The 22,469-nt window shown below is 39.5% G+C and overlaps 3 protein-coding genes across 3 annotated transcripts; all 3 read right to left on the reverse strand.

Moving 5' to 3' along the window:
- Positions 1 to 310: 310 nt before the first annotated feature.
- Positions 311 to 10,055, reverse strand: nol11 (nucleolar protein 11). The gene is made up of 18 exons (XM_023412738.2): positions 9,067 to 10,055; positions 8,239 to 8,352; positions 7,773 to 7,829; positions 7,262 to 7,410; positions 7,067 to 7,124; positions 6,621 to 6,762; positions 5,708 to 5,914; positions 5,173 to 5,249; positions 4,573 to 4,696; positions 4,204 to 4,295; positions 3,723 to 3,788; positions 3,415 to 3,599; positions 3,017 to 3,142; positions 2,448 to 2,699; positions 2,168 to 2,246; positions 1,819 to 1,911; positions 1,205 to 1,312; positions 311 to 992 (listed from the first exon to the last, which is right to left on the reverse strand). Exons 1-18 carry the CDS (start codon positions 9,211 to 9,213, stop codon positions 879 to 881), a joined length of 2,190 nt encoding a protein of 729 aa, XP_023268506.1. The 5' UTR covers positions 9,214 to 10,055; the 3' UTR covers positions 311 to 878.
- Positions 10,056 to 10,198: 143 nt separating this feature from the next.
- LOC111659688 (beta-2-glycoprotein 1-like) lies at positions 10,199 to 15,658 on the reverse strand. The gene is made up of 8 exons (XM_023412690.2): positions 15,409 to 15,658; positions 14,544 to 14,720; positions 13,910 to 14,006; positions 13,293 to 13,369; positions 12,885 to 13,073; positions 11,553 to 11,732; positions 10,724 to 10,921; positions 10,199 to 10,355 (listed from the first exon to the last, which is right to left on the reverse strand). Exons 1-8 carry the CDS (start codon positions 15,479 to 15,481, stop codon positions 10,291 to 10,293), a joined length of 1,056 nt encoding a protein of 351 aa, XP_023268458.1. The 5' UTR covers positions 15,482 to 15,658; the 3' UTR covers positions 10,199 to 10,290.
- Positions 15,659 to 16,492: 834 nt separating this feature from the next.
- LOC111659680 (beta-2-glycoprotein 1-like) lies at positions 16,493 to 20,249 on the reverse strand. Its single transcript, XM_023412679.2, has 8 exons — positions 20,090 to 20,249; positions 19,624 to 19,803; positions 19,249 to 19,345; positions 19,059 to 19,135; positions 18,209 to 18,394; positions 17,799 to 17,978; positions 17,357 to 17,554; positions 16,493 to 16,933 (listed from the first exon to the last, which is right to left on the reverse strand). Exons 1-8 carry the CDS (start codon positions 20,157 to 20,159, stop codon positions 16,806 to 16,808), a joined length of 1,116 nt encoding a protein of 371 aa, XP_023268447.1. The 5' UTR covers positions 20,160 to 20,249; the 3' UTR covers positions 16,493 to 16,805.
- Positions 20,250 to 22,469: the final 2,220 nt, after the last annotated feature.

A 22,469-nucleotide genomic window follows, 5' to 3' on the forward strand; every position in this document is an offset into this window, starting at 1 on the left:
AAAAGTCCAAATGTTTTACTGTAGGTAATCTGCACAGGTGGTTTTCAAATACCGAATCAGGTGTTTATTAGGGAAATAGACTGTATATAAAGTAGTAGTAAGTGAGGAGTCAAAGAACCACAAATGTTATTACAAAAGTTAGGTGAATTACACCTAGTCAAAGTTTTGTACATAGACCTAATAATACTGATAACACTACCACAAATAAAATACTAAAATATTAATACGAATTATTCATCTTTTGTCATCAAATTATAAACTTGGAGAAAAAAAACACTTAATTCCATGCATCCAACACTGAGTCATGCTCTTCTATTTGATATTGATCTTTTTAATAAAAATAAAATTCACACACAGATCAACAGTTTCCATTGTTATATAACTGTATTAAACAAAAAGACTTTCCTGTGGAAAATCCAGTACAGTCAGAGCTGACAGACTTACAAATATTCAGCTGTAGGACAAATACGAAATACAGTCATTCACTCACAGTTAAGTGTTCAAAGGCTGAGTCTCATTATGAATGTTAAAAACCATAAACACACTGCTCTATTAGGTTGCTTTTACATGTATTTTACAAACCCATTATTAACCAGGTTGACATATAAGCAGTCTAAATTAATCATGCAATTCATGTTATCTGATTGGCAAAATTTCCATCAGCTTAAACAAGTTTAAAACGGTTCAAAAGCATCAGCAAGTCAATTCAACGTCCAACAGTAAAACTCATGCAACTTGAGTTCTGATGGCTTCCATCTGTGCCAAAAAGCACTTATAATACCAGTCGAGACATGTAAACAACCTTGAAACCAATTCAGGTGAAACGCTGGGAGGAGACAATATGCTCAAAGGTTTATTAAAAGTATTCTGTACACATTCTAAAACAGCTCAATGACTTCAATGGAGTACTGTCCGATGTCCTTCTTCACTTTCATCTTATTGAGCTCTTGGAGGCTGCCCTCGATCTTTCCAAGCTCAGAAACCAGCCTCACCTGAGGACACAGGGAAGCAAATTGCTTTAAATTCTCTTCCAGGTAACTTTTTACATGTGGCATTTTTTTTTTCTGCTAAAACTTCAATATCGGTTTGGCCATTATAAACACTGTCTCTACACAACTACAGTAACAGGAGCCACACAGAATGAATGAATATTATCAAACCAACATGCAGCCAGTTACAGAGCAGACAATGGGGAGACTGTTACCTGAGACTTAACAAAGCTGTGGAGGTTCAGCAGTAAGCCTTTGGCGTCCGGAGTCATCACTAGCACTGTGAAATGGGCGTCCAACACCAAGCACACCCAATCCATGATCTACAATCAAAGAAAAACAGAGTTAGACATGTAAGTCTTCTGACAAACTGAGCTATTTCGTGGACAACAATTCGTTTAAAATATTTTTTACTGCTATTATTGTTGGGAGTTTAGTAAATTATGTATATCACGATGGCAGTGATTTTACATGTTTGTTAGATATGAGAAGTTTATAAAAAAAATGTTGGACAAACTAAAAATGAATGTGATATCCAAGCTTAGATCATATTGATGGGATTTTGGCGAATATGATCACACTTAAATATTTTGTTTCTCCGCTGGCTGCATTTCTTTAAATCTATCTCCGAACAACTCTCATCTCTTGACATTGACCTATGAACTAGTTATAATAAAAGTCTGACCCCCACCATCTGTCAGCAATGTGAGAAAGTACCTTTTTTTCTGCGTCCAGATCTGTCACAATGTGTCCTGTTGGGACAGACACTACCTGCACCGATATGTCAAGTGCGGGCACCCTAATTATCTAGTTAGACATTGACACATACCTGAGTCAGACTTGGTGATCTCAAGCCATGCTTCTGTGGGAAAGCATCTTGGGAATATTTTAGGTAGAGGAACTGCAGGTACTGGAGGAAAAGCTGATTGGACGAGAAAGACAATTAACACTGGTCTATAACTGACCAAGAATATTCCAAGAACAGACTATTAGACGTGCAACATGAAATTAACTATATCTACATATCAGTTGTTTTTTTTTTAATGTGAATAAAAATGATAAAACAGACCTAGATAGTCAGACATGATGCATAAGGACTCAGGACTTAAGAGCTGTAAATTGTACCTATAGTTTACACCTGATGAACAACCTCAACACCTAAACTTTCTGTTACTTACAACAACATGCTGGGAGGAGAGATCCTTTAGGTGTGGGAGGAGGAAAGTGTCGCTGTACGCCGTCTGCAGGACCTCATTTCTTAGCAGGTTGAGTTAAGATCTCATATTTTTTTACCTTTTTTAGTCTTTAGGTTTTTGACTAATACACAAAATGTTCAGCAACTCACAATACAAGGTATAAAAATATCTGACAGACAAACATACAGTTGAATGCGAGTAGCGGCCTCATAGACAGAATGGTGAGAAGCTGTGTTTGAGTGACTGTGCACTGGGAGGATACAGAAGAACCGCCTTGTGTAAGCCCACTGGACAGATCTGTTCTGATGGAGTTGAGGTGTTCTCCCTGTTTTCCGCTCTGGCCTTTATGACGGCACCGCCTCCACTGAGGGCGTCTGAGCGGTCCTCGTCAAAGGAGGTGGGGCTAAAACCATTCTGCAAGCCAACCGGGCCACGTTCCCTGGAGATTAGGGTTTCCATGAAGGAGATGCTGTCGGGCTCCAGGCTCGCTTTCTCTGCATCGACGTCTGGCATACTGCAAGATGAAAGTAGAACAGCACACTGTTAGTTTTTCATTGTATGTTACATCAAGTCAAGTTAATAATCAGATTATTAAAACACTAAACCACTTCTGTTATATCATATGAAGGATATTTAATGTGTTGAATCAAACCAAACATTTAAATCACCTGTTGAAGCCACTATTTACAGAACCCCCCCCCCAAACATTACTACTTTAGTGCCCCCCTGTGGTCATATCAAAAGGACAGTGGCAGAGACATCAATTCATGCCTGTATTTATAGTGCTCACTAAACCATCATTTAACATCATTCTTAAAGTTTTGATTTTACCTGATGAAGGCCTTAAGACAGGCACAGGTGACAGCCTCAGGGATGTCAGGGAAGAACTGCAAGCAGAGTTGACACAGAAAGTAATCCTTCCTCTCCAGGGCCAACAGCACGAGGTCAGGACACGCACTGTGGAAGATCATGAAGGTGAAATGGTCACAGTCAACAGAAATAATAATGGTTGATTTATTCTACTTGTCAGTGTGGTTTGGGGAATTCAAATCATGTTTCACACATCACAGCAATTGCAGTGCAAACCAACTCAATTACGACATTTTCATTTAAATGCAAGGGTTTGGTATTTACAACAGAAATACATGCTGTAGAATAAAGACTGCGTAAATACAGCGGTTTTGAGATACAACATTTTAGTCTTTCAGTTCATTTCTTGCCCTACTGACCTGTGGCAGAGGCACTGAGTGTTCACGAGTTGTGCCAGGGTGCTCGGGGTGTAGAAGGCTGGATCAGCCAGGCTCCGGGACACAAGGATTGATACCAGCTGTCCCACAGAGGGTTGTAAGTCCTGGATGTCTGATCGGGAAAGAAGCCCCTCCACTTCTTTTTGGACATCTTCTACTGGTGCTGTCTACATTGGGAAAATAAAATATTATGTTAATTATTCCATGTCAGAATGTGTCTTCCTTGTTACGTGGAAGCGTGCGGATTGAGTATACCGTTATAGAGAGCCATGAAAAATCAACTTTTTTACCTTGATGAGCGCCAGAACTTGGTCAGTTGTTAAACAAGGTGTTGATTGGGTCTTACGGTTTGTTCTCTGGATGCAAAGAAGAGTCAAATTCATACGGGTTCCCATTAGAGACAAAACTACAAATAAAGTAACAAATCCTAAACAATAAAATACGTTAGGGTTGTAGTATTATACATTTTTCTTTTGCCAAGTTACATAACTTTCGACATTTTGTGAATGATGCACCACCATTTCAGGCAGCAACTTCTGTAAATTTCACTTGAAGGTCATGCTAATTAGTATAATGAATGAAGTTGTTTTCATATACACACCGTAGGCCTGAGAAAACACTGAAAGTGAGTTTTCAAGGCAACAGTGTGGGGTTGATGCACTAGCAATTCATGCAGCAAAAAAAACAAAAAAAACACCTGGCCTCGCTGTATCTAAGTAATTTGCCTTATTTTGCCTTGAAAAGTCATTTAAAGACAGTTATGCAACATACCGTCTTCCTGGTCTCCACAGTTCTTGAGGGCTGAGCTTTCTCTCCGTGCAGAATGTTATTCCAAGATGGTACACAAGCTGGAGATTTGGACTCTGTTGTAGTTGAAAAAAAGACACTGTATTGAGTGAAAACAAACTTTTCCATGCAGACATGACTATTAGTGCTGCAGCCTCAGTAAGGACAACTGATCACATGAATGAATATGTGTTATACAGTACATTGTTGCTGTACTAATTACTTATGCTAAATCAGGCATACAGCTTTAAAAGGTTACAGGTTTATGTCCTGTGTATATCATTTGCTTTTTGCAGATGCAAAAAGTTATTATAATTATTACAGTCCCCGTACAATAAAATGGTCTTAGCTCACCTTCAGTCTTGGCCTGCCTTAGTTTCCCCAGTGCCGAGGCCAGGGAAGATTTAGGGCAAACAAATGGTATAACAGAGAGGGCTTTCCCATGTGGAATGAATAACTTGTTGGAATAACACCATAGCTACATCAGAGAGAAAAGAAAATGAAAACAAATCAATATTCATAGTGTAAGTAAACATAATATAGATAACAGACTGCCCAGGTAGTCTATTTATGTGACTATTTCAAGATTGTAAACTGCCATAAAGTTGTGAGGAGGGACAGTGAACCCTGTCACAGTGGAGAGCAGGCACAATGCTCTACCAAAGTCATACAGTCCTCCTTCAGCACCCAGCAGCTGGAAGGACAGGGAACCTTGGCCTGCAGTAATAACAACAATGGAGCCCGAGTGCGCGGTTCATGCATACTTCTAACATTAGCAACAAAAGGCCCATGAACACTCCGGCGATTGTCCTGTGTGAATTCTTAAGGCCCTGCTGCCAACATGGCTGAAAGTCATTATCAGTGTATGGTTTCATCCACTCATCATACAACGAAACATTAGAAAACAACCAGCTTGGTGGATCAACTGAATTTAATACACCAAAGAATCCCTACCTGCCCATAGATTTTACCCGCCATCTCTTTTCCTGCCTGAAGCGTCTGGAAATTGGTATTCCAGATGCAGAGAAAGTCTGAAAAAAAACAAAGACAGAGCCACTCAGGAACTAACAGACACTCACATTAAACACTGGAGTCACATAGCTTCAAGTTATCATTCTAATACATTTATTCTTTAAACATCGTCCACCTGTTAAAATTACTGCAGTTGAAGACTAGAGTAGTAGCCTTTTGTTCATTTAATTTAAGTTTTAATAAACTGAACCTATAAATTCATTTTAATTTCAACAAACAAAATTCCCTGTTATTTTGGGACACATTTAAACTGACTGTTTACTGAAAGCCTCATTGTGTGTCCCGGACAGACTTCATTAAGATCGGTCATACTTAAAATAGTGCTTTTAGTGGAGTGAGAAGCGAACCAACCGTCCAGATGCTCAGGCTAATTACATCTGAAAACGTCAGAACAGACATGTCTGAGTACAGAGACCTGCTGTCTTTACTGTGGGCAGGGTAAATAAACTGGATTTACCTTTACCAGCTCCAGCAGAGGGATGTGGAACTCCCACAACAGCTACATGGGCTTCATCCAGGACCAGGGCTGATGCTGTCTCCAGAAGGCCGTCGCCGACAGGAAGAGCCAGCATCAGGCAACGGGGAAGCGGAAGGGCCTGAGTCCCCTCTTCGGTCCCCAGACCCCGCACAGAGACTACACTCTGGTACACATGACCGTTTGGGTCTTGGTGGAAGGAAAATGTTGGGGCAGAGAAAGTGAAAAGGATTATTGAGGGAAGAGACTAGACGGAATTAATAATGACACTCCCCACTTATCATGTATATATCATCTTGTGTAGCACAGTGTATGAGCAAAAACAGACCTGAACACTTTCTGATCCTAAGTTTAGAGTGCGTCATTTAATTAAAACATCACTGACCGCACAACGAGGTACATTAAACTCTGTGTGAGTAAAACTACAACACATCACTTATTTTTTGTGTGAAACACTTTATGGATTTGTAAAGTAATTTCACTTTTTCATACAGCCACCGACTTGCTGCTGGCCTTTCTGCCCGAGAATAATAACACGCTGAACCAGGATCATTCACTTCTCTCTGCAGTGATGCTTTCTGCAAGGCTGATCTCCATTAGCAGTAACACTGTGGAAACGATATCTACGCAATATAAACTGGGAAAGGTACAGGTCGGGTTTTGGAGAACACTCTGTCGCATGTGTCTTTCTTTATTGCAAACCTCCTACATGCAGAGTAGCGAATTTACCGTCATTGGCTAACACTGTCAGCAATTAAACGCTGTTTTCATTTCTATTAAAAAAAAATCTTGTCACCCACTGTGTTGAACCCTTTTTCATTCCTGAGTCCATGAAACGAGCCTGTGCTGTCAAACACTGACACTAAAAAGATTTTCACAGGAAATTCAGGCTTACAGAGATAAAGCAGGCGGATGTGTTTATCCCTGTAGGAGACAGAGAAGCTGAGCGGGGCGAGACCAGGCTCTTCTCTCTCCAGCCGGTACCTCTGTAGGGTGTTAGGGTTCAGTCTCTGCAGGTAGATGAAATGATCTCCTTTCTGTGGGAAGACAGTGACAGCCGTTCAAGGCAAATAGGCATTTAGAAATACCAATAACTAAGAGTTTATGGCTGAAGCCAATGAGGAACAAGAATGGAGAAAATTATTTTTTGACAAATTGGTCATTTAAATTCATGTCAATCACCTGAATTTCCATGCAGGCACATGAGCATGCCACTGAATTAACTGTCCCTATGGCTTTGTATTGTGATACAAGGTGTATAAACACTCAACTGAATTAATTGAACCGGATTATTAGTTTTTGTGTCTTAAGTCGAGAGCCAAATATTTAAAATTATGTTACCTGTTCAGTTGTGAAGATGACAAACTGTTGTGCCTCTGCCACTATGTTTGTACTCCACCTGAAGACAAAAAAGAAGACTCATTAGCAACATTGGGGGACATGGGGGGGGGGGGGGGGCACCGGGTTCTGAACTTTGCTCTGAAGGTTATAACAAAAGGGATTCACTGGGGGTGTGATGCAGGTAATGATACTGACCTGATGGCCTCTTCTGCAGCCAGGACTTCCTCTATGGGCTGCTGGGGAGCAGAAAGCAGAGAGTCCAGCAATCTCACAGCTCCTCTCTGGAACAAGACCACAGGCTCCCCTCCATGTACACACTGGACCCTCCAGATATCTGATAACACCTGGAGAGATTATATACATAAAAGGCATGAATGATCAACAATCAGTGAGGGAACCTATAATGACATTTCTGGTTGGTTACACTGAATACTATGGATGATTCTCAGATTAAGGAGAGTTTGTACAAGAAAGGAGCACCGTAGTCTAGAATGTTAAATAATCACAGCCAATTATGGGACCGTGCAGCACACCAGCAGTGGAAAGAAAGAAAACTTTGCTCTCAAGTTTCTGTAACCTAAATTCAGCAGTTTGGAAATGTTCAAGTGGAATGGATGCAAAGCGTTATAGAGTGTGAATAGAAATGTGGAGCATGCTTGGTGCGTGTCTCCTGACAGAGAAGATGAACATCCATGCTCAGACTTACAGTTGCTTTGAAGGCCTTATCTAATAGTAGGTCTTCTTCCTTCCAAATTCTGATCACCTTAAAGACAAGAACAAAAACCAAAAAAAGTTAAGTAAAATCCACATTTGTTTATGTTTAAGTACGACCTCATACTATGAATGAGAATGTTTGAACCTTAAAAAGTACTACAGCTAAGTGGTGAATCACTTTAACAATGTGGGTGAGGAAAACCGATAATGCAAACCTGGTAAACAAGTGGATGGAGGAATGAAGTCATGCAAAATAATGCAGTAAACTCAAGAACACAGTTAGCAATAGTCATTGCTTTTGTATTAAACTTAGTGATGACAGCATTTGCCTTCTTTACTTATGAAAAAGGAAGAATAACTAGCTCGGTTGGTTCATTTTTGGCCAATTGCAATCTGACAGCAAGTCAGTGGGGCTCTGTACACATACATACAACACAAGAATGGCTGAAAAAGTCTACCTTGTTGTCTGAGATGACCACATATTCCTTGGTTTGTGGGTTGAAGACTGCTGCACAGGTCAGACTCTGACCTTGTTTGACAGTCCAGCTGCCCAGCGGCTTCTGGTCTGACACCTGCCAGAACCACAAAAGCGAGGAACGATTAATACCATTCCTCTCTCCAATAATGTATTACCAACTGTATCACATGCTGTATCATCACGTTTCCCTTTACCTATAACTACACTGCTAAATTTAAGCAATATTGACAATGGCATAAAGTCCACCATGATAAACTGTGGCCTAAAGTAAACGCCACTCTTGTTCCTGAAGTAAAAATCATTATTAACACTCAATAAAAAAAAAATCTGGCAGTGTAATCTTGTAGCTGCCTAATCTGAACCACACAAAGCTGTAACTTGAATGTTTTTAGCCGGTCCAAACTGTTGACTGCAGTCATTCACGTTAGGATAATGGAAGAAGTACTTGAAACACCAGCTCTGATAGGTTACATTGAAGTTTGCAGGACATTAGCTCGATGCACACTGAGCCTGCTGAACAGAAGTCATTTTTAGCAATATGCCTTGCGGTGGATGTAGCTAACGTTAGCTAACATACCCTGCATGTTTTTGTAAACTAGCATGGGATTACTCCACACTGTGCGACCCTACATGAAGATTATCACGGAAAGGGAGTCATAGTACTATCACAGCTATAAAGTACTCCTTGTCTATGGTTTCTGTCGCTGTTGCTGAAAAGAGCCGACGATGCCAGCACGAGTTTTACAGGTCGCACTGATCAGCTGGCCCAGGCTAAGAGAGCCTCATCAAAACAAACGCCAAAACTTACCTTGTACAGTGTAACGGATCTAGTTGAGTCCGTGACGATGACATGATCACTGTCTCTCTCCTGTTCGATGCCCTGAATGCCTGAATTTGACAGATTTTGTGCTGGAACAAGTCCGCACAACGTGTAACCCTCATACAGCGCGGCCATGCTGGACGAGAAGAAAGTGGGGCATGTAGGATATCGCGAGAACAGACGAATGCCACCCGGAACCACGCTGCTTACTGCTCCTTCAATTTGAGCATGTTTAAAGAAAGTCTTACAGCACACCTTATCAGGTATTCCAGCTCTACTTATATGTAAATATATGAGGTTTACACTGAGTGAAATATTCAGAAATGCAACTTCATGTTATTTCACAGCTGCATAATTCAAGAATTCCCCAAACTTCATCCTGAGTTATCGTGTGTATTTGGAAACTATGGAATCTTCACAAACATTTACCATATATATATATCACTGTAGAGTGAACAATTTGTAACATGTCCTGAATTATACACTTCTAGAAACAAAGCTTTTGCACATCACAAATAGTCTAACAAATGTCCATATTTTGTTTTGCAGCTCCTGCAATTTGGATATTGCACTTGGCGATATTGTGATTTCGATTATATTTTGATTAATTGTGCAGCCCTAGTTTACAGGTTTGTGATATTGGGCATTGGTCTGAACAATACATATCTGCTTATTGCATTATTTTTGAGATTTTGTCATGGCTGTTGATTAGTGTCCAAATTGCTAGATAATATAAATCAAGATATAATGATTGTAAGCTTGGATAAAAACAACTCATGTTTTCTGTCAGAGGGCTGACACACAATGGACCTCTTTAGATTCTGCTATAGTCAATATAGAGGAGGGTTTGTTTGTTTTTATGGAGCCCAGTACAAGTTGGTGGCAGGTTATCACTACTGTGCTGTCGTAACTCAGGATATTTTCATTTGGGTGCAGGGCAACACAGGAGATTTAAGAGAAATGAGTGTGACAGACCATAGTAACCCATGAAAACTCTTCATTGTCATCAACTTCATTGTAGATCATATGTTAATTCACATTTTGAGAGGTGAAGTAACATAATAGCACATTTTGTTAATCAGGACTGAGTCAGATAAAATCATTTCTGAAATGTTACAGCTTGAGTTAAACCACATTCTTTAATTTTAGAGACCAGAACACACCGACAATACGGTGTTGTCCTAGTCATCAGAGAAGGGATCTGCTGCTGCCTCAGCACTGGTTGATTTCTGATGGAAGCGAACTAGGCTGAGACTGATAATCAGCCACACTGGGCTCTAGAAAGAGACAGACAGACAGACAGACAGACACACACACACAAATACAGAGAAGAGGTTAGAGTATGTGCATTTTCTATAGTAGTACAGTATAAAAGTACAGTTCCCTAATACTATAAGTGTTTTCCACAGGGACAAACTATGAACTATGTGATTTGACATTCAACAATTAAACAACCTGTAGTTTATCATCCACGGAACAGCTCTTGAGAATTATGCCCTATTAGTCATCTTGAGAAAACAGCCGCCTTGGACTATGTGGCATTGAGGGATGATAGTAAGAGGTGACAAATGTAAATACATACGCAAATAAAATAGAATAAGCTGCTTTTATGCTATATTTTGCTCTTTAATTAGACAGACCTTACCTTCAAAGCATTCAGGTATTTCGAGATTTCCATTCATGCACTGGGTTGTCACTGCATAACCACACTTCCTGGCTTTGTCCATGCAGTAGAGTGAGACAATCTGTCCGTGTAAGACTCTATTGGGTTGCAGGTCTTTGATCCAGAGTTTTTGTTCTTTGTATAATATCCTTCCTCTCTGTATGCCAACACTGCAAGGAGCTTTAAGTCACAAGGAGTAGAATAAAATGTTATACTTGAGAAATAGTTTATTGTTTTATGAAGCAGTAATATTGAAAGCAGATCAGCTGACATTAACGCTAAACTCTGGTCATGCTTAAATCAGTTGGTATCTGACTGGTTATTTTACTTTGCTAGAGCTAATTCAGCACAGGGTCTGGGTGTTTGATTATTTAGTCAACATATTGTTACTAAAATAAGTAGTTATATAGATTTGTCTTCAGCGCAGGTCAAATGCAGAAACCTTAAAACAATCCAAAGCACTGTCTGTCATATTTACACTTCTGTATCAGTCAACACAGGCAAAAAATGACTCATGGGATTGAAATAAAAATGCAAGTAAAAGCTTTGGGACCTGAGTAGCACCAACTAAAGTCACAGGAAATATTGGAAACAGGAATACATTAATTAAAACTGGGAAACATTAAGAACATTCCTCTCCTATGCCACTCGTTTCTGTAAAGCTAAACTCTAAAAACAAAACAAAACAAAACAAAAAACATGTAAGCAGATCTGATCGTCTTTGCCCTCTCAAAATCATCCAAGAAATACAGCTATCACCAAAACATGTAACGTAAAAAGACAAACACTGTAATGTTGGTTGTAGTCCTACCCTTGCAAGATGGCTTTTCAGACCATTTCCCATCCTTCTGACAAACAATCTGCATGCTTCCCTCCAGTACATAGTCTCCTTCGCAGCCATATCTAATTGTTTCCATGAAATCATAGTCTCTCTGGTCACTGTTTGACATGTAGCCGTGGTCAATGTTCTCCGGTGGACGGCATGTCACCTCTGTAAAAGAACAAATGCAGTTCATTCATTAGAGAGACTGCTGGAGAAAAGTGTGTGTCGTTTTTCTGTTGGTAGCACTTGGTTGCTAATTATCCCATAGCGTTGCTGGTTGAAGTGTTTTGGACCATTTCCTTTGAACCAAATGTGGTTCAATTCAATCTAAATTATTATAATATGTTATCCTTCTCAGCTCCCACTGCTGCATAATAATGGCCTTCTAACTGGAGGAAAGTGTTCCCACTGTAGAGTGAGATATCCATCCAGACTCCAGATTGTTTTGTCTTGTTTTTTTCTGTATACACAGTAGAGACTTGCCTTTAACCCCCGAATGGCATACAGAACAAACTTTTGAGATCTCATACAGTATTTTCCAAAAGGACATACAAATGATGATTATTAAATTCATTTAACCAACCAATACTTGAGGATTGTGAAGCTGGAGTACCTTTGAATAACTCCATCAAATGTATGTCAAACTACCAAAAATCTCATTAGCAACAGTGTACTGCGATTTTATTCACAAGTCATACTCAGTCTTCTGTACAGCAAATGAAATGTTTGCTTTGGTGAACTGGGACAGCTTATCACATGGTTTTGGGTTGGCCTGAAGTTTCTTTATTTTAGATAAACAGTTAGTACGACCATATCTAATATCGAGGACAACTTCTTAGTTTCCCAACTGTACTTCACTAAAATGATGTATCTGCACTGAACTTATCATGGTCTTAAAAAAATATGTATCTTTGGGCCAAAAAAAAGCCTCTAGCAGTCCACAGGACTCCCACACACATCTCATTGATTATTTTCATGATTTGTTACTCTTTGAAGAGCAAAAAGTGTCCAGAAAGCTTGGATGGAATTAAAGAGGAGAATTACAGCTGTATGTATGATTATCTCCATTGTCTTATATGTGTGGTGTGTGTAATTTTGTGTCCGAAAAAAATTGAGAAATTTGAACTTTTACAATTCCAGGAAATCTGGGCAAACTACATGTGGACCTTGTGCTGAGATTGTTTTCTCATCTGCTGATACTAAGACCAATAGTGAAACGTGAAACACAGAATTGTCTGACAATCAGAAATGTCGCCAACAGTGTGTTGGACATGTTTCGGTCTGAACAGTAAATACGTCTTGCAAGTGGGTATTTCATACCTCGACATTCAGGCGTCTTGGTCCAGGTGCCACTGGCAGTGCACTCTGCTTTTTCATTGCCAAAGAGTGCATGTGGAGGCAAGCACTTGTATGTCACTCTGACGCCGTAATCAGCTGTGTTCCCTCTTATCTTCCTATCATAGATTATTACCCCAAACTCTGGGATTGGAGCAAGACCACATGTCACAGCTACAAGAGAGGAGAGAGAATATGCAAGTTTATATGTATTGGCTTATACAGTACATGCTTGTACTCTATGTGATTGTTTGTTTAAGTGCAAACGTTTTTTGTACTTAATAATGTCTTCAAAGATCATAGGAAAATTTTGTATGAGAGTAACTATATATTTGATTGTATTCTGCTTCCTTTTTTATTTATTTATTATTTTGATTGCAGTGGATTACATACGCCTGCACACCGGTACTGGTGCACTCCATGTTCCATTGGCTTGGCACACAGTAGAACTGGCTCCAGTCAAGATATACCTGTGCAGAGCAGCCATACCATTAAGTCAGTTCATGCTTGGTTTGCAAAAAGATATTCACAAAACATACTTGACAGTGGATTCAAACGAGGTTGAATGTATTTGAAGCCGAATGTTGGTAGATCAGAGGAAAATAAAATAAAAATGAGATGTACACACAAGAGGTTGAAAGTTTATTCTTTGTTTGGTTTATTGGTCACCTTAACTAATGTATGATGAGTATAACTGTCAATAAAGTCATCTCTTTTCAGTAGATAGTTCTGTCATTGCTTAAATGACCAATATATAATAAATGACACTAGCAATAATTTGTCAAGTAGAGAGAACTATGTAGCTGATCAGAGGTTCTTAATTTGCACACCCAATATTTGTAAGGAACTGCAACATGACTAAAAGAACAAATGACAAAATCTGGCCTCAAACTGCACTTCAGACACAAACAGCTGCGTCTGCATCTGCTTATCCAGTTTTATCAGCAGATTATCCCCAAAATTATGAAAGATGGCACACAGTAAAATTCAACTAGAAGTTCTCGCGTTACCCTGCATAACAAGTGTAGTTGATGGTACTCTGGTACACAGTATCCTCATAGTTCAAATCTCCGTATTGCAGTGACTCAGGATAGGGACACCGCGTTGCTGCAGGAGAGAATACAGTAGAGTTCACATGTGTAAATAGATGGTTTTGCAATTCAGTTTTTATGAATAATTAAAACATAGAACTACATGTGCGCTGTACGTACCTGCTGTAGTTACATACAACCTTAATCGAGCCAAGCTGTGATCTCGTTGTGCAGACCATCTACACAATGTGTTCTGTTTTTTATTTTGCCAATCAACAGAGAACTAATAACTTATTCTTTAAGCTTGAATATGCACATTCATATATCATAGCATGTAAGAGAAATCTACCAAATATTTGTAAATTTTGATTACCTATACATTTATAACAGAAATAATCAAAGAGTATAGTAATCAGAATGTGGTAGAAATGTTTCACGATTCACTTGCTTGATAAATATTCTTCCTAAAATCTCCTACAGCAGTGCATTTTTCCCATGTTGCATCAACAGGTGAAATACAATAAAACATAAAATAAATATAGATTTATAAATCGGCCATACAAGATGTTCTGTCACAAAACCTTAAGTTCTCACTAGAATAACGGAGACTTACGTGTGCACAATAATTGGGTTGTTGTCCATTTTCCACTTGCTCCACAAACAATCTTCCGAGGGCCTGACTCAGGGGTGTATCCCTGTTTACAGGACAGCGTCAACTCTGCACCGGGGTTAAAGTATCTCTGGATCCCATCCATCTCAATGTTGCCACCCAGTTCAGGCCTAGAACACACTGCAAGGACACATCGATTTAATTAAAATAATAATAATAATTACGATGTGTGTGTGTGTGTGTGTGTGTGTGTGTGTGTGTGTGTGTGTGCGTGCGCGAGAGTGATGCACTGTATTTGCACCCAACAGTCAAGTTCAGTCACATGATTATGCTGTTTTCCCAGGGAAAAAATTCTTCAGCTAATAAAGAAAAATCAGCTCCATCACTATTTTAATGGTTTGTGTTTAGTCCACTTCTCCTGAAGCGATGTAAACAGCATTTAAACAGTGTGACTGTGATTAATCTGAAGAGACATGGGACACCTGTAATTAAGTGTTCACCCATTTCAGATACTTTTCCTTTTAACCCTTGGAGATTTGACAACATTTGACAGAAAATCTGTCATGACAAATTTGAATAAACATTAAAAGTTAAAATCAAACTCTATTTCTAAGTTAAAGTATTTTTCTTTTTTCTGTCAGCTTCTTGTCAGAACAACAGAATTGTAACAAACCATTTCTAACACCAAATGAAATTAGATAATTGACTTGTATTCAAAAACTAAACATGATCATTTCTACTTACACAGATGCCTTAAACAAAAGTCTATCTTATAAAATATTGAGATTGAACAGTGAAATAATAAATGCGCGTACATGCATTTCAAACCAAATGATATGAAATGAAAGCCAGTAATATTAGCAAATACCATTGCCCTCAGATGTCACGGTGGTAAAGAATACAAATGGACATAGCAGAAACAAAGTCTGTATGTGTTCCATCTTAGGCCAGGTACATACAGTCCTCGGTTCTTTCCCGTGGTTGTAGATTGAGGTTGAAATACTGAATCTCTGTCCTCTCTGTCACTGTTTGAGCTCCTCTAAAAGTAAACAGATAAGAGCAGCACGAAATAACTGCTCACTGCAGATCCTTGTTTTGTAGGCTGTTTTTTTGCTTCCTGCTTGTAATAGCAGATTATATGTGACATTTTACCGAAAGTGGGAAGTTCCCACAGTTTTTTTTTTTCTTCGAAGCTTTTGCTTTTTGCATCTGTGAAAACAAGCCCTGGACTGCACTTCACCCTCTTGTAGCCAAAATCAGTATTACAAAAGCAAACACTGATGAGATCCTGACAAAAAAATTTCTTTGTAGAAAAGAAAAAGATCACTTGCCTCTCAGGGCTTGTTTTCACAGACAAAAAAAAAACAAGACTTGATCTTAACAACAACAACAAAAAAATCACTTTCCTTTCAGAGCATCCATAAACATATGAAACAGGAACAAATGATTCTTTTTTTGTTTATTTTGTGTTTTGTAGACCTTGTGTATTTAGCCTCTTTTTACTTGTGTTTACATCATTTTAACAATGTGTTGTAGTAAATTTCCACTAAAATATCCTATGCATCATAATTATACTGAATGTTAAACTTATATCATCCAATGGAAAAGCTATACTCACAGCTGAGGTTCGATTTCTATGTACCTTTCATCTACACAGTTTAACTGAAGACTTTGCTCCTCATCTATAAAACATTGGTGTTTATCTGACGTGTCTCCATTTGATCAACCTGGCAGATTTTTCAGGTCACAAGACAACTTTTTTTCCATTCAAATTCACAGAGATCATTCAAAATTTGACAACACCGCATTCCTGCACCTACGGGATCCCCATGTACGAATAAACTGAAGATAGTTTTTGTTTAATGAAGCTTTTAATTAGTTTTTCGGCATCAAATGATTTAGAATCTAAAACTTTGAGCACGTCTGGTTCAAGAAGAAGAGAGGCAGAAATATTAGTGTGATCATAAATGAGTTTTAATGGTAATCTGGGTACCGGCTGTATGTATCTACACAGGCTCTTCAAGTCAGCAACTCTCTCAGGTCCCACGGCACTATTTTTCTGAAAACTAATTTTCATAATTTTCTCGACAAATTACAACTATTACTTTATTATAAATCGTAAATGACAGTCAAAATGAAAGATGAACATAACCAATAACAAACATGTTCTCTGTCTTGCAGCATATAGTTACAGATGTATTAGTCATGATACAGAGATTCATATCCTGTAAGTGTACATGGTGCTTCAGCTCATTCTGTGAAAAGTTATGCAGATCTTGGGGGGCTTGCGGGGCTTGCGGGGCTTGTGGGGCCTGCAGGAGGTGAAGCAGCACACATTGTGATTTCTGATGGAAGATTTTTGGCCCTTAAGGTGTACTCCACCTTGCCTGGTTCTAAAAGCAGGAAGAAGAGAGGGAGATATATTACTGTAGTCACAAAATATTTCATATTACTGCATAGAAACGTCATGGGCTTTTCCAAAGACATCTGTAAACCATTTGACAGACTGATTACATAACATTTTTTTTTTTTCAGGAAAAACAATAGTACTGTATTGCTACTAGTAAAAGCATGCAGACAGTGGGTCAAGCTGTTTTGAAATAGCTATAACACTGTAGATCTAGTATATAGACTACTTCCCCCTGCCTAAAACATGAAAATGTACAGGTATAGATGTGTTAACTTTGCATCTGTACACCTACTTACAGTATGGTATCTACATTTAAAACACATCCTCTCCGTTGAAAGCAATCTTCAGGAAGTTGAGCACTGGTCAGTCTTAGACCACTATATTGATCGAGCTGGCAAGAACTTACCCTCAAAGCATTCTGGGATGGGGAGGGTTCCATCATTACAGGTGCTGGCCACAGGATAGCCACACCTCTCAGCTCGGTTCAGACAATAGAAGGCAACATGTTCTCCGTGGAGGACTCTGTTGGGTTTCAGGTCTGCGATCCAGAGCTTCCTGGCATTGTAGAAAATACGGCCTCTTTTGATTCCAACTGTGCAGGGAGCTGGGTGGAAAAAAATGCAGTTACAGCAGATGGTTATAAAACTATTAGTTCGAAGCTCATTTGAATTTGAAATTGAGAGGAATTCGGGGCCTGGAGATTGCCAACTTGCAAAGCACAATCTGAGCATATCTGGACACCTTTGGTTAACTAACTGACTGCTGCAAAACTGAATCCAGACTCAAACACAAATACAACAAATTCAGCCTGAGGGGAGCTTTTAAGATCTAATTTTCCCATGACTCACCTCTGCAGACTGGCTTGGAAGACCAGTTCCCCGTGTTTCGGCACTGTATCTCAGCCTCACCGTCCAGAATATAGTGCTCGTTGCAGGCGTATTTAACCTTCTCCTTGTATCCATGTTGTCTCATCACAGCAAAGGTGATGAAGCCGTTTGGTATATTTGTTGGAATGGAGCAGCTCACATCTGGGATGACCAAAAAAAACAGGAGGTATTATGTAGTGGTTACAATTGCACAGTTAGGCTGTCTCAGAAAGAAAATGACAGAAAACATTTTAAACCTGCTGACAGACTGTTTAAACTGTGTCACATATGGTCTCTCAGATTTGGCCCATAATTAGTTGTGGAGGAGAGAAATGGATTAAAGGGGGGGTGATGGTTAAAGAATATTGAAAATATTGACATCTTCCGTGTACCTCGGCACACTGGTGGCTCAGTTGCGCTTCCATCAGCCATGCAGGATCCCCTCTCGTGACTTGGTGCTTTAGGCGGGTTACACTCGTATGTCCAGCCCTGCCCATACATGGTGGTGGATCCAGAAACTGGCTTATCATGGACAATTCTTCCATCTCTTGGTGGCTTGGGCAGAGGACAGTTCACAGCTGTAAGGCCAAAAAGCACTGGCATTAACTCTGAACACTTTGAATCCTACTCTGTCAGCTTTTAGAACGCAAAATCCACACTGAACCTACACTCAGCTGTCAGTTTACGACCAGTTGAAACTAATGCAGTCTGCTTCACCAGTCCTGCAATTAATCCTCAGTTTTTGTTCCAGAGAGGAAGTGATTCAACTGCATGCCGCTGTTGAACTGTTTAGCCTATCGTAGCTGATTTGAATGGGGTGGACAAAATGATAGTAACACCAGTCAACCTAACACAACACAGTTCACCAACGCCACACATTGCAGGCACCAAATAAAGATCATACAGTTGATTGAAGACCTCTTAAACACTAGGTAACATAATGAGCAACATCTTTACTATACAATTTCACACATCAGTTTAGAAGACAGAAATACTCTGTCTTTTGCTATGATGAACAAAGAGAATTCTGGTCAAAATAAAAGCTTAATGAATACAAATATACAGTAACATAATGGAGCAAAGGCAGGTGCATTGATAAAAAATAGAACAGCTTCCTAATTAGATCAAAAAATGTTAACAGACGTTTTTTCACTTTACATAATATGATGTGTTTGCTGACCACTGACAGAGTCTATTTCCCACTTCCATTATGTATTATGTATATGTATTTTACTCCATTACCTTTGCAGAGGGGTGGTGGATTGCTCCAGCGGCCGTCATGTAAACACGTGCTTTCATTGGCGCCTTGCATGACATACCTGATGAACGGAAGTTCATATCATTCTGACATAGTATATCACTGTAACACACAGCTTGTAATGATCTGTATGGAACTGCAAGGTGAATATTACTGTCATCCACTCAGCCTTACCCATCGTCACAAGTGAAGTTGAGCACGCTCTTGAATGGAGCTTCTGTCCTCCCCTTCGCTAAAGGCTGCAGAGGTCTGGGGATAGGGCACATCTTAGCTACGGAAATATAAGATAACACAGCCTTTGGAACCTCATCATGTGACAGGAGACAGGGGAAGCCAGGTATCATGGAGTAAAGTAAACCGTCCAACACAATGCAATGATTTCTCTGGGGATCGTGGGAAACATTATGTGATTTGTTTCAGCAGAATCACCATATAATTTATTTAAGCCAATATTTTCTCCCACCTTACTCACACGTTCTACTTTTAGGTGGTTATGACAATATAAGAATTACAGCTGTTTCACTGTCTCAAGCTACAGTCTCAACTCACGGGAACATGCCAGGTTTGACCGCGTCCACTCTCCTGTGGCGGTGCAGGTTATCCGCTGAGAGGCTGCAGTTGAAGGTAAGTAGCCCCGTTCACATGTGAGAGTCACCTCTTCTCCGACCTCATACACACGTTTTAGGGTCGACTCATCAATCCCGTCAGTGACAGGTGGTTGGCCACACACTAGTTGAAGACATAATTGGACAAAAATGTACTGTATTAGGTGCAGGAGTCACAGCAATAATGTTTACATTCTGCAGCTAAATTCTTTTGACAGCCACAGTATTCAACAATTCATAATTAATTGTGTAGATTAGAACGTTGTGAACTGTTGTAAAAGTTGTGCACACTTTCTCTTTTGATTTAACACTGTCAATCATCATGTGGATAAGACAGAAAAATGCAAACAAAAAAGCATAAAATAAAGCAACTGTCCTGCTCCATATTTACATTTTTTTTTTTTTTTTACCTTTCTTGGATGTTACAGTTGTGTACAAAGCTACTTGGCAGAGGAGCAACAAAGCCAAAGTTGGAGCCATCTTCTTGAAAGTGCTGTCTCCTCAGTATCCCCTGCATCTGGGTGGGGGGTTACAGGGCCAACATAAGGGCTGCTGGGTAATGGGCGCATGATAGCGCGCTCCAATCAGCTGCAAGTGTAAGCTCCTATTGATTGAGTACAAAGTTCTTAACTCCTACATATTTACCTAGAGATGATCAATAACCTTGATTTGGTACAAGAGCTACCAGCAGATATGAAGCGTGATAAACTCATAAACAATGAAAGCTTTGAGGGGAACAGTACTTAAACCATTTGACGGCTCTAATGAAGCAGAGAAACAACATTACAGCAATAATGTCAAATAACAAGGAGGAATGTTTGATTGTCCACTTAAAGAAATTGAAACTGTGTGACCTGCAGATCCAGAATCACCAAAATGATGTAATATCCTAACTGGGTCAAATGATCTGTTGATTTCCAGTCAGTGTAACTCTGTGTGTCCTTCATGTGTGGTTCTGCTAGACAGAGAGGCTGCATTATTTGAATGAGATTATGTCATCGACAGCTAAAAGCTCTCACTCTTTGCTATTTAAATGATGGAGGTTTTCAATGGGCTCGAACTAAGTGTCCTGAGGTTTCAGGGGATGGTAGATCTGGTTTATTTAACCTGATAGCAAATATTTGTCTTTCACATAAGCAGATATGAGATGGTTAGATGGCTGCTCTGCTGGTCAGTGAACCTATGGGGACTGGCAAACTCAAAAGAATTGGTGAACCCGCTATGGCTGTGAGAAAATGTTTCAAACGGGAAGGAACGTACCCAGCCAAGGCAAACACCAGCAGCAGTGTGTGTGTGTAAGCAAGTGATCCAGTTAAAGACATATTCATAAATGCAACAGAAGATCTTTAGGGACAGTTTGAAAAGCACATTATCAGTGACAAACAGGCGGCAGGTTTAAATGGAATATAATGCATGACTAAGCAAGAGGGAAATTAATCTGATCAGTGGCTGGTATTGATATTCACCAATAAAATACCCCATATTACAGTTGTATTGCATACTAAACATGCATGATTGACACAGTTATAGTGCAATGTATGGGTGAGCTGCTGGGGGTCAGCATAATTTTACAGGGAACAGCTAAAAATGTGTAATGCGATGTTTTTCCACACGATGACGCCCCCATCCCAAATTCCTGCAGCTAGACCAGGGGCCTCCTCCCTCCCACAGCGGGTCCTGTTGCGTGACATCAACCGGAGAGACGGGGTGGAAGTGGAGCGCAGAAGCGTCAAGTTACACAAAGGTACATAGACCACGATCAGGAAGTTTGTCTTCAAAATAGAATTAATATCAGAGCCTTTTGGACAATTGAGCCACAGCTATAAGGGATTACAGAACTTTAAAAAAGAAAAAAAAGGGTATTGTTTGATTAGTAACTCCACAGGCTTGAAACTATAATTGGATATAAAATTAGATTTATTTGGGTAATGTAAACTCAACTTTAGATTTTACATCCAGTACATAGTTCTAGGCCTATATGCTCTTACCTTTCTCATTGACTTGATAAAAGCACAACACAAAAAACCCTGTAAAACCAAAGACTAGCAGGAGTCTGCGAACTTTGAGATGAATCATTATGTACTTTTTAGTTGAGCTTCTCTGAGGAACCAATAAATCCACAATGTTCAGCGTTTAACAGTAGAAAACTGAATATGTATAAAGGTTTCATGGGTTCTTTTTGATGATTTAAAAGGTTGGTGGGTTGGTTTCGCTTTCATGTATTTTTTTTGACAACAAGGGCATAGTGAACCTCTTTGTGACAGTGACGGAGATTAAAGGCTGCACGGATACAGTGCTACACTGAGAACACCAAGGGCTTTTTCTTTTTTTAAATGACACTTTGAGGATTTTCAAATTATAACCTAGTTACACAATCAGCTGCCAGTTTATGAAATAGCCTACATCTCGGTAAAATTAATGTGGCCCAGCAGCCTTGCAATAATTCCCATCTTAATGCAGTTTATATAATTCAGCTGGCTGAATCAGTTTTAGGACGTTGTTGACTCAATTTATCCACTTGTAGTGTGGTGCTGTTGAAGTGTACTGCATTATACTGGGAGGTTTTTCTAATAGGTTACCCTCACTGGACAGTAGCTATAACTGGGGTGGGCACTCAAACACAGTTGCCACAGTTTCAACACAAGTTAAACATTACATTAAAACTGAATTATTGTATTAACTTGCAGTAGTTTGAAAAAGGTTTCTAATGATCTGAGTATAGTTTGTAACTATGCATTGAAAGTTGCACTCAGTATTGCTTTATGTAACTTCAAATAACAATCAGGTGCT

Source organism: Seriola lalandi, unplaced genomic scaffold (assembly GCF_002814215.2).
Source record: "Seriola lalandi dorsalis isolate HSWRI2012SDOR001 ecotype SW California unplaced genomic scaffold, Sedor1 jcf7180002054486, whole genome shotgun sequence".
Classification (NCBI taxonomy): Eukaryota; Metazoa; Chordata; class Actinopteri; order Carangiformes; family Carangidae; genus Seriola; species Seriola lalandi.